Source organism: Crassostrea angulata, chromosome 10 (assembly GCF_025612915.1).
Source record: "Crassostrea angulata isolate pt1a10 chromosome 10, ASM2561291v2, whole genome shotgun sequence".
In the NCBI taxonomy this organism is placed as follows: Eukaryota; Metazoa; Mollusca; class Bivalvia; order Ostreida; family Ostreidae; genus Magallana; species Magallana angulata.
In genome coordinates this window covers 24,425,209-24,437,118 of record NC_069120.1, presented here as the reverse complement: position 1 = coordinate 24,437,118, position 11,910 = coordinate 24,425,209, and the positions used below count along the sequence as shown (strand labels likewise).

General features: G+C 33.4%; 1 protein-coding gene and 1 long non-coding RNA gene across 4 annotated transcripts; one reads left to right on the top strand and one right to left on the bottom strand.

Annotated features, from left to right (window-relative positions):
* Positions 1-763: 763 nt before the first annotated feature.
* Positions 764-2,772, bottom strand: LOC128165208 (uncharacterized). Its single transcript, XR_008241024.1, has 2 exons — positions 1,149-2,772; positions 764-1,102 (listed from the first exon to the last, which is right to left on the bottom strand). It is a non-coding gene; the product is annotated as an uncharacterized LOC128165208 (long non-coding RNA).
* Positions 2,773-4,087: 1,315 nt separating this feature from the next.
* On the top strand, positions 4,088-8,577 carry LOC128165200 (uncharacterized). Of its 3 annotated transcripts, none has more exons than XM_052829462.1 (4): positions 4,088-6,526; positions 6,743-7,612; positions 7,736-8,062; positions 8,184-8,577. In XM_052829462.1, exons 2-4 carry the CDS (start codon positions 7,205-7,207, stop codon positions 8,571-8,573), a joined length of 1,125 nt encoding a protein of 374 aa, XP_052685422.1. In that variant the 5' UTR covers positions 4,088-6,526; positions 6,743-7,204; the 3' UTR covers positions 8,574-8,577. The 3 variants fall into 3 exon arrangements, with proteins under 3 accessions (XP_052685422.1, XP_052685424.1, XP_052685421.1); XM_052829464.1 differs by having other exon boundaries at positions 4,088-7,228; positions 7,356-7,612; XM_052829461.1 differs by having other exon boundaries at positions 4,088-7,612.
* Positions 8,578-11,910: the final 3,333 nt, after the last annotated feature.

Sequence of the window (11,910 nt, the reverse complement as noted above, 5' to 3'; positions counted from 1 at the left end):
TTATTTTTCTGAATTATTCATAGACGCACCACATCTAATTTTGTAAATGACGAATGATAAGTCTATATATACGTTTATCCTCTTATCACTATAACACTGTGTGTGTGTCTCCCTCTCTCTCTTTATAAAATTGAGTCAATATATGTTTACCTTCTATAATATAAAATTTAGTCTATATAATTACATGTTCACCCCCTCTACTATTAAATTGATTTTATATAGTATTGAGATAAACATATACATAGACTTTGCATATTAAGTTTATTTAAGGAATAAGGAATTATTCTTTGAGTATTATGAGGTGATAATTTTGGTTGATTTTGGGGTATGATTAAATTCAATGAAGCCCAAAGGGCATTCTGTTAGATTTAATCATGCCACAACCAAAATTATTACCTAAAAATATTCAAAGAATGATTCCTTATTACTTATATTTATTTAATTTACAGCAATTGTACGATTAAAATAAAAATAAAAATATTAAATATGAAAACCCTGCTGGCGCCCCCAACAATACGTCAATATTGAATTTATACGATAAGCTTTAACATGACCTTGACCTTTAATTACTGCACAACTTTTGTCCACAGGCACTCCATGTGTGAATTGGGCTAAGGGATGAAGATCTGGAAAACTGCTAGTGCATTTAATTACAGGAGATCAAATATCTACCTTGTGGTCTGATCTGGCTTTCCTTATATACCAGTACTCCTTCCTTCAATATTCTTTATCCTTTTGACAACAAACTCCAAACAAACACAAATTCAATGCATATTAGAGTTTATTTTCAGCTCTTATTCATTACAAATAGATGCAAGTAGAAGATAAAATCCACAAAATTATCCCACAAATGATTCTACATTACATTTTCATATGTATACTTTATATGTGAATGAAATATGAATCCAAAAAATAATAATCAAAATTCACAAATTTTGAGAGAAAAGTTTGATACACATATTGAAGCAATGCTTCATTTTCAAGTACAAAAAGTTGACTGTGCATACATATGATAAAAAGAAACAATGTATCTTAAACAATGACTATCATAAAGCATATCAAATTATACCAAAAAAAACTGCTTCAAAATTATACAAAAAACCTGCTACAAAATCATACAAAAACCTGCTACAAAATTATACAAAAACCTGCTACAAAATAATACAAAAACCTGCAACAAAATTTTCTGAAACAAAGTGTTTCTACTACAATTTTATTGCAATAACATAATTATGTTTCTTAGGCCTTCATTAAAAAATAATTTTGTTTTTCTAAATGACACCAGCTTAAAGTTGTGTAGATTGGCATTTATACAAAGATATGACTTCGCTAACAATGGATTAATAAAAAGTTATTTAAGAAGGCTGGAATGTTGTTGCTTAATACACTATATTAATATCCTTAGAAAGAAGAACTGTACAGATGTATAGCAAAATATTCAAATTTAATTAAAAGCTTAAGACATCATATCTAGAAGCATAGAGGTTTAATTGGGTCCTTTTGGTTACGGGCAACAAAAGTATTTGATCATTTAAATAGATGAATTTTTGCCAAAAGGTTAAAAAATACATATTTAAAACCTAATTAAAAACTACTTTGTTGGATCTCATTAAAAACAAACAATTGGTTTACAAGACTTCTTCAATTATACAGATAATTACCACCTTATTGTCTTAGGTCGACAAGAAGAGGTGGAGGTAGAGGTTTTAAAATTTTCTTTGACCGTCATTAATTTACGGTGAAGCTGATCACTGTTTCTAAATAGGCACCGTCACACAGGCCAGGTACCAGTATGTACCGGTAAACCTTAGATTGCACACCTGAAACTCCGGGCCGACGTGTAGTGCCTGTATTTCTTTTGTGGTCTTTCGATTTTATGCATTTCTTTCTTATTGTATGTGCATATTATGTTTGTAAATAATGCATTGACCTCTTTCTTTGATGTTAGTATTCTCTTAGCTTGAAAAAAGTGTGAAAAAATTGATAATTTCATTGCAAATGAGTAACATGCTATCAAGTATCAACACAATGAACTACACCAAAACTCCCAGGGGGAGTTCTCTTTTTGTGCTGAAGTTATAATCTTTCTCATAACTTTTTTGAAGAAAAAGGAAAAACATGCAGGAAAGACACAGAAGCACAGTTTTATGAGATGGAGGCATTATCCTTAACAAATCTGTAAGGATTTTGTTTGCATAATTTAAATTTTTTTGTTTCTATTCTTATTGGATTCATATCCCATATAAAGCAAAAAAAAACATGCACACACACCATAGTCAATGTTTTAGGTCCTTACCAAAGTAAAATTATTGCTGCAACAATGCGGCAATATTGTAGCAACACATTTTTGTTACCAGAAACCAGATTTTGAGACTAGTGAAATTTTGCCGCTAGCTGCAACAACTTCTATTAACATTTTGGCAATACTGCTGGAGTGTTGCCGCTAGCAGCAATAACTTCTGGCAATATTCTGGCAATACTATTAGAGTTATTTCTGTAAAAAATTATATTAACATGCACCTAGAATATTGCCACTAGCTGCAACGACTTCTGGTAATATTCTGGCAATACTCATACTGCCAGAAATAATTTCTGGTAACATCTACATGTATTTGATCATTTAAAATCATGAACTAATTAATTTATACATAATATATAATTATGGCAATGCTGCTAGGCATCATATTTGATTTCTGCATTAATTATAACAAGATAAAGAAATTATAAGAATATAAACCGAAAGACTGCGATCTACCTTTATACCAATGGGTTTAACACTGTTTAAGACCCATGCGCTGATCCAGAAATTTTTCCGGGGGGGGGGGGGGGGGGGGGGGTATTTGAGTTTGCCAGGGGAAGGGGGTCCGAGACATATTTTTGGTAGTTTTATAATGTAATTTAAAGAAATTTGAATTTTGCAGGGGGGGGGTTTGGACCCTCCTGCCCCCCCCCCCCCCCCCTCCAGATCCGCGCATGAGACCAATCCTAAGACAATACCATGTTTCAGATCTAGCAAAATGCCCGTTTTTTTTTTTTTAATGTTTACTCGTATGAACAAATAATCTAAAAAGCTTTATTTTAACAATTTCAAATTTAGAAAATTATAATTCGAAAATGTATAACCAAACAGGTAATTGCATTTTATAAAATTTACATTTATATGACGTAAACAAAAAAACAAGTGAAAAGCTGTCAATGTGACAGCAAACCGGGTTTTCTTTTATGTAAACTGTATCCATAATCCATGTCAACCCTTTTCCAGTGAAATGGAGTACCCTACATGTTTATGCAACATTTTGCCAAAAAATGACTAAGTTCAAAAGCTAGTATTTTTTTCATAAATTATCGGAAATCGAAATCCTAGCAATATGCACACCTCTGATATATGTACAATTGATCTGCAAAAGAACAACTTCCTATCTTGAGAACTGTAGGAGGAGTTATCCGTACCATGAGGGTACCCTATATGCAATATTTTGCCAAAAAATGACTAAGTTCAAAAGTTGATATTTTTTCAATAAATTATCGGAAATCAAAATCCTAGCAATATGCACACCTCTGATATATGTACAATTGATCTGCAAAAGAACAACTTCCTATCTTGAGAACTGTAGGAGGAGTTATCCGTACAATGAGGGTACCCTATATGCAATATTTTGCCAAAAAATGACTAAGTTCAAAAGCTGGTATTTTTTCGATAAATTATTGGAAATCAAAATCCTAGCAATATGCACACCTCTGATATATGTACAATTGATCTGCAAAAGAACAACTTCCTATCTTGAGAATTGTAGGAGGAGTTATCCGTACAATGAGGGTACCCTATATGCAACATTTTGCCAAAAAATGACTAAGTTCAAAAGCTGGTATTTTTTTCGATAAATTATCGGAAATCAAAATCTTAGCAATATGCACACCTCTGATATATGTACAATTGATCTGCAAAAGAACAACTTCCTATCTTGAAAACTGTAGGAGGAGTTATCCGTACAATGAGGGTACCCTTTTGGCAGCCGCCCGCCCGCCCGCCCGCCATTTTCACCATTTTAATAAACGGATTTTTCCGTTGGAAAACCCGGTTAAAAAAAGAATTCATGTTCTTCTTTGAGTTAGTAGAGCAATTTAATTGTAGCTTTAATAATTGTAAGTTGTTTTTCTTAGAAACTGCTTAAAATATGAAAACAATTGCCAATGTGCTTATATGAAATCCATTTATCTTCCCAATAGGTCTGCCCTGGGTTACACAGACCTGAAGAAAACCATGAAAAAAGCTGTCACCTTACTGATTAAATAAATGGTGCAACTGGCAACCAAAAAAGAATGATGACGTAATTTGTTTAAGATTATGGAGAGGAACATATACACAACAGTGCTGAATTCCAATGTGGATTTTGTTGTGATATTCTGATAGCTGGTTTTGTGATTGTTTATGTGTGAAATCAGAATGCCCACGAGACTGTCAAAAAAAAGGACATTTGGAATGCCTTGGACGAATGCCTCGATCAATCGTAATATAGCAAGTGGTTGTGCAGGACTTGTGAACTACGGTATATGGTTTGAGCTTTGCTTCCGGTAAACAGTGAACTTTTGTCCATATCCGTCTGTGTGCTTTGTGTCAATCAAACTGCAATACATGTTTATCTGCAGCAACAAATCGTCACTGATCGGCTGAGTACTTTTAATCAAGTTTCATCATGATTTGTTAATCATATTTGTGTTTATTGTATTTATAAAATGTGTTAAATTTAAAGATTATTAATTGTAACTGGTGTCTTTTATAAACATGTTGAAATTCCAGTTTCAGATCTTCTTTAATATTGTGTAATCACAAACTGTCCAACTGGCCAGAAAGAACCATCACCATTACAATTCAATTCTTGCAATACAAATCAAGTTACTAGTGCTCGAAGAAAGTTAAAACAAAAATGCCCAGCAGTTAGAACCATAAAGAATCCACCCTCATCATCATATTGAGCAATGCAAAAGTGCAACAGTTACTTGTTATTATACTTCATGTTAAATACAGAAATCTAATTGGTTTAGACACAGTTTATAATCTGTTTTTTTTTTTTACCCTTAGCGTTAGCTTGGCAACGGGTAACACAACAAAATGTTACATGTGCGTAAATTAAGTTTGTACAGTTTGCCGTAGAATTCACATCATTCCTATATATATAAAATCAGTAAATTTTTCTTTACAATAAGGAAATCCAGTATAATAAAATAAATAAGGAGAGTTTTATGACAAATTTTGCATGGGTGAATATGCTGCAACTGATGTACTGAGTGATGACACTATTGGGTGTAATAGGTTAAAGAGACAGTACAGCGCATCTTATAAAAAAAACCGACTTGAAAAATTTTTCCAATCGGGTTCGATATTTTTGTACTACTCATGAATGTATAAACTTTCAAATAATTACTAAGTTCTCCATGAAATAAATATGTGATAGGTTATACGTAATTATTAATTTTAATGAAATAATTAGATTTATTTCATTAAAATTAATGATTACATATAACCCATCACATATTTACATTACAACGTGTTACGGGGTTTAGCCTTTTTTTACTATTATGCATGCGTATTAACTGTAAACAAAATCCATGCAGGGCTTGCGAAGATTCTCCTAGACAAGTTTGTTGATAAAAATATGTCTTTTCAACTTCTCCCAGATAGTAATTGACCAAAGTTTTTAAAATAACCACAATTATTATTTTGTAAGTATGTATTTTTTGTGTTTATCATAGGAGTTGCTACAACCTAAATTCATTTTTGCAAATGAGGCCCCTTGAGGGGTTATTTGACATATTTATGTCTGAACCGAAATTGGTAAACCATTTATAAATTATCGAGTAAGTGAGGATGTGCTCTGTTTAGAGAGTCCCTTTACCCTGATGACCATGAAGACCATAGTCGGACGAAGGTCTTGTATTTTTCAGCTTGTGTCAATTACTGTCAATTAAAGTCCACATGGTACAAATAAACAATGTAAGATTATTCTGGTTTGTATGACCCTTTAATTTCCGGAAGCTTATAATTACGTTAATTAAGTATGTGGAAGGGATTTTAATGTATTTCAACTATTACAATGAGTTTAATTTCTTATTTCCTATCAATACAATAGGTAAATCTGAAGTCATTCATACGTTTTCAGCTGTACTGTCTCTTTAACAATTTGAATCATGAGTTGCAGGTTATGAAATAAGAATTTTCATCGGGTTTTTTTTTAGTACCAGTCCACTATTGCGCGATTTTCGATCATTACAGCCATTTCATTGTGATTGATAGAGATGGAAAAACTTAGAAATTTCTCCACGAAAGTGATGACAGTCTGGTGTGTTGTCTACAGTTCAATTTAAAAATTCATGAGAAGGATTTTATGTACAAGATAACTACTCTGAGTTTAATATAAACATCTTTGGTACAAGTTAACCATTTAGTTTTGGTCAGCCTTACTGACCAGTGCGGTCACATTTTGTCAATCCTATTCCATCCTGTTAGATGCGAGCCTCAAACCACTATGTAAGTATTTTTCTTAGTATAAATTGCTTTAGTTTGTCAGTATTGAATCATATTTTTGAAGTATTATTACAGATGGAGATTTATTATACAGATAAAACATTCTGAAAAGTATGGCAAGCCATTTTGGTCTTAAGTAATTTACACATTTTTTCTAAGGTATAAGGTAATGGTTCTACATTTTCCTATTTTGTAAATTGTTATTTCTATTTGTTGTAGTTTTTACCAATCCTTAGCACGACAGCAACGTGTACCACACAATAAAACATGAAAGCGTTTGACTTTTGTTCATGGTTAGCTATCTGCCTGCACCAGGCAGAATAGTCTGGTATGTCACAAAGAGGAGTTTGTGAAACTGGCGGTGATGAGTTGCAGGACGGAGTACTTACGGCCATTCGAAATAAAGAACATGAATATTACTCCTGCAAAGACGTATTCTGACTGCATACTCAATTTGCAGACACCAGGTACAAAAGGAAAGTAAAAACAAAAGTGTCTAGATGAATTCTTCCAACCAAAAACACCAAAACATTTGATATTTTGGGGTCTAGATGTCCCCATCACTAATGTCATCCCTAATTCATGTATCATGCTATGTACTGATATAGCATCCCATATCTGAAAAAGTTCAAAGATATATTACAGCAGATTTTTAAATTCTATCAAAACTCAGCTGTGAGAATGGCAGGACTGAAAGAAATTGAGGTATTTAAAAAATTAGATGAGATTACTGGTAAAATTGGATGTGTTTTGGGATCAAATCTATGCATGGTAATTGTGATCAAGCTCCTTGTCAATAAATTTCTAAATACTGCATGCTACTTTTGTATAGACAATTTTAGGAGGACAGAAAATAAAGATGAAAGAAGTAGGAGAGACACTCGCTGGTTGTCTCATGACAGGGCTGATTCAGCAGTCAGACAGTGCTTGCCTGCCCTTATTACAAGTTTAGAGAGGGAAGCAAGTAAGCGATCAGATGCCACAGCAGCTGGTTTAAGTATGTTTGTAAAAAATCCAAATTTCATTGCCTCCATCTACATGATGTCAGATGTTCTACCCCATCTATCAAGACTATCAAAGTCATTCCAGGTACAGAGTTGTAAACAGGTGTATATTTAGATATTATAACTTGAATATATGCAATACTGACTGTACGGTAATATAATATTTTATTGAATAACAAAATTCAGATGAAATAATGTTAACTTGCAGAAAACAGATGTTGACTTCACTATTGTGGACACCCTGGTTGCTGCAACCCAGTTGACCTTGACCAGACTCCTGGCAAGTTATGGACAGCATATGAAGGCCCTACCCCAAGTACTGGAGGAACTTAAGGGATATGGTGTCAAGGGAGGTCCTGAAAACTTAACAACATTTCATGACCAGGTGTACATCCCCTACATTCAAAATGTAATTGAAAACCTGCATGACAGATTTCCAGACAACCCAGTCCTAGAGGCTCTAACTCTATTGGATCCAGATCTCCTGGGTGATGATCCATCAGAGCATGACTGGATTCATCAAACAAAGCTGCAGGTAATGAAACATATGAAATATTTATTTAATTCTATTTTGTTTAGGTATTTTATGTAAAAACTATTTTCTATCTTAGAACTACCTGTTTATTTTCTAATACAATGTAATCCTGTTCTTGCAGACATTGGTTGATAAATTTGTTTCCATTGGCACAAAGGAGAATATCTGTTCTGAGTGGGAGGGGCTGAAGGATCTTCTTTACAAGGAATGTAAGGGGCTGGGATTTAGACAAGCCCTTCATAAAATAGTGAAGTTGTATCTGTATCCCTGCATGACAAAGTTTGTTGCTATTGGACTTGTTCTACCTGTTTCAACAGCAGACTGTGAAAGATGTTTTTCATGCTTGAAAAGACTTAAAACCCCACTTAGAAACAGAATGGGGCAGAAAGTATTAAACTGTCTTGTGAACATTTCATGTGAAGGACAGCCAGTTGAACAATTTGATTTTGAAAAAAGTGCTATTAGTTTTGCAAAAGGAAAAATCAGAAAATTTCTGCATAAATATGAATAAGAAATAAATTGAATATTGTTACTTTTTTGTTGTATATATCATGAGTAAGCATCAACTATAATGCATGGTAAGTATGTCCCGACCGAGGCTGTGTTACGGCGCGCCGCGCTACAATCTGACAAATTTTCCCCCATGCATCAAAAATTTTCTGGGGAAAACACTGGCAAGGTAATAATGAATAAAACTGTAAAACTTAATATATAAATATATATAGTCATCATCAAGCTGTGACAATTTCATTCCAGGTAACAAAAAAAATAAATGATGTAGAGAGAGGACTCAAGAACATCAATGATGATATGGAGGGAAGTCCTAGCGTGCACTTCCAGTGGGAAGAAGCTGCCACCCCTCATCTTCAAGAGAAAGACACCCATTAAAGAAATGCTGCCCAAAAAGAGATCATCGTTCATCAAAATGAAAAAGGCTGAATGCACAACAATGTCATGAACCTGTGGCTGTCTTCCTGCTATGTGAAGAGGCCTGGCGGCTTCTTTAGACAATCCAAATGCCTACTAGTACTCGACACATCCTACCAAACCATGTGTCAGGGGGTGAAAGAGGCATCCTTCCCTCTGTCATCATCAGTGGGTTCGTAAAAGCTGAGATCGTCGATGTCCCAATGCCAGAAGATGAAGAAACTCCATTGGCTGCATCAACTGATGACCACTCACCGCCTTGTTCCATAGTGACAGTGAGAGTTCAGACTTCAAAACTGACCAAAAGATCACCAAGAGGCATATCATCATCACCTATTGAAACGTCATCCCCAAGATGCCACAGACCATCAATGACCGCCAAAAAACAGATCCTTGCAAAATTACCAGGGCGCTTGTCATCATCACCTATTGAAACATCAATACCACCAAGAGTGTACAAACCATCAACAACCCCCCAAAAACAGATCCAAAGTGCTGGAATTGGTGTTCTCTGAAGAAGAACTGAGGGATACAAAGGGTGCCATAGGATTGGACAAGCACAAAACAGATTGCCATTAAGGATGACGTTTACTCAGAATGAAAAAAAATTCCACTGATGATAATGAAAAACCAACTATTGTGTGTTATAGACCTTTTATTGTAGTGTTATTTTTCATTTTCAAAAAAGTAGGTCAATGACCTACTTTTTGAGTTAATGGCCATTGTATATTTTTGGAAAATTAAAGGAAAATCACTTAAAATTTTTACACTATGATTGAAATTTTCTTAATTGTGAAAATAATACAAATTGCTCAACACTTTTGAAAATGAAATACAATTCATGAATGGCAGTGACACTAAATACATACAAAGCATTAAGTTTTTCTTCACAATTCTTATAAATATTCCAGTCCGAATTTCCTCTATCACTTTTCAAATTCCTACCCGTTTTCGATCCAATTTTACAAAAAATAGAATGATGATAATACAAAAACATTTATAGTTTTAAACTACTTATATTGATCTTATTCTGTTGGCATATAATTTATATGAGGTCAATGATCAAAATTTTGAGATATGGTGTCTTTTCTCGTTTTTTAGCATATTTCAATATTTTTTAAATTCATGCCATACGGTTATTATAATGAATAAATGAGGTAAAACTACCAGAAAATATGCAAAATTATATAGACTAAAATATAAAATCTTAACTTTTAATATTAGAGTACTTCCAAGAATGTTTTAGCAGAAAACAAAATCTGCAAAATTTAGTCCGAATTTCCTCTGTTTGGCTAAAAGTCTATTTTTGTTTTGGCATAATTCCATAATATAGTAGAAATATCGAATGTTATGTCAATAATAATTCATTTCACAGATACTTTTTGTGTTTAGAACAAATTTTACTCATGACATTGAACTTTATAACAATCCGAATTCGAGAACTCAAACCCTGAGTAAACAACACCCTTAAAGGTACATGTAAATTAAATACTGTACAATATTTAAAGTCTCACTTTTTTAATATAGATATAAAAACCTCTTCAACCACATCATGTATTTTATTAATTAATAAATTATTTATTTTTAATTAAGTAGTCATTATGCAATTATATTTTAAAAAATTCATATTACAAATATATTTTCTGAATACATGTTTTTCAAATGCCAAAGTCTACAGATAGAACATCTAAGACCAACAGTGTTCAACACAACTACTAGTATTCAAAACAAGATTGGCAACATTAGACAGAAGATATTAATTAAATTATTTATTTTTAATTAAGTAGTCATTATGCAATTATATTTTATATTTTAAAAAATTTATATTACAAATATATTTTCATTTTCTATTCTGATAACTTGTTTTTCAAATGCCAAAGTCTACAGATAGAACATCTAAGACCAACAGTGTTCAACGCAACTATTCAAAACAAGATTGGCAACATTAGACAGAAGAAAAGATGTGCAAAAGGAAATTAGTCAGTATTTTCATTGTAATGATGCATCACAAAATCCACCAAGACGAATACCAGGCCATGACAAACTCTGTCATGTTAGACCTATTTTGAATGACATCAATGACAAGTGTCTGACAAACTACCAGCCATACAGAGAACAAAGCATAGATGAGGGCATGATTGCTTTTAAAGGCAGACTTTCCTCCAAACAATATTTGCCCGCTAAACCAACTAAATTTGGAATCAAAGTTTGGGAACGTGCCTCGCCCCGCAACTGCTACTGCCATGAATTTCAAATTTACACTGGAAAAGTAGATGTAGTTACGCAGAAGAAGGACTCAGATATCGCGTAGTGAAAGATCTAACACGTAAAATTACAGGAAAAGGACATCATGTTTACATGGATAACTTTTTCTCCTCGCCAAACCTTTATTGTGAATTGTATGAATAACAAGTTTATTGTTGTAGATTGGTGCAAGGAAATAGGAAAGGAATGCCTGAAGAAATGAAGGGGATCAAGCTGAAAAAACTTGATTCTTTGCTAATGCAAAAGAAAGAACTATGTGCAGCAGCCTGGAAGAACAAAAAGGTTGTTTTTTTATCTTTCCACCAACTGCAACCCCTCTGAAACTATCAATGTTCAGCGAAAACAGAAAGATTGAACCATCAAGGATGTTCCTAGTCCTATCATCGGACAAATGTACAACAAGTACACATTTGGTGTGGATAGGGCAGATCAGCTCAGAATAATTATTCTACCTGCAGGAAAGCCCTTAAAGAAGTGAAACTTTTGCATGTGAACAGGTCATTGCATGGACTAGGAAACAGAATGGAAAATACAAAGTTAAATGCGTTAAGAAAATTTCTGTACGAGTTAAAGAATGACTTTAATGTGCAAGAGATATATGTTGTCAGGGGATTAAACCAGGCCTTACTTACTAGCCACAGGGCTAGACAAATAGC

Bases quoted from the DNA above. Each gene is read 5' to 3' on its own strand.
- LOC128165200 (XM_052829462.1), top strand. From the start codon at position 7,205: ATGGCAGGACTGAAAGAAATTGAGGTATTTAAAAAATTAGATGAGATT. The intron at 7,613-7,735 runs GTACAGAGTTGT...GTTAACTTGCAG, and splicing joins GACTATCAAAGTCATTCCAG to AAAACAGATGTTGACTTCAC. The intron at 8,063-8,183 runs GTAATGAAACAT...CTGTTCTTGCAG, and splicing joins TTCATCAAACAAAGCTGCAG to ACATTGGTTGATAAATTTGT.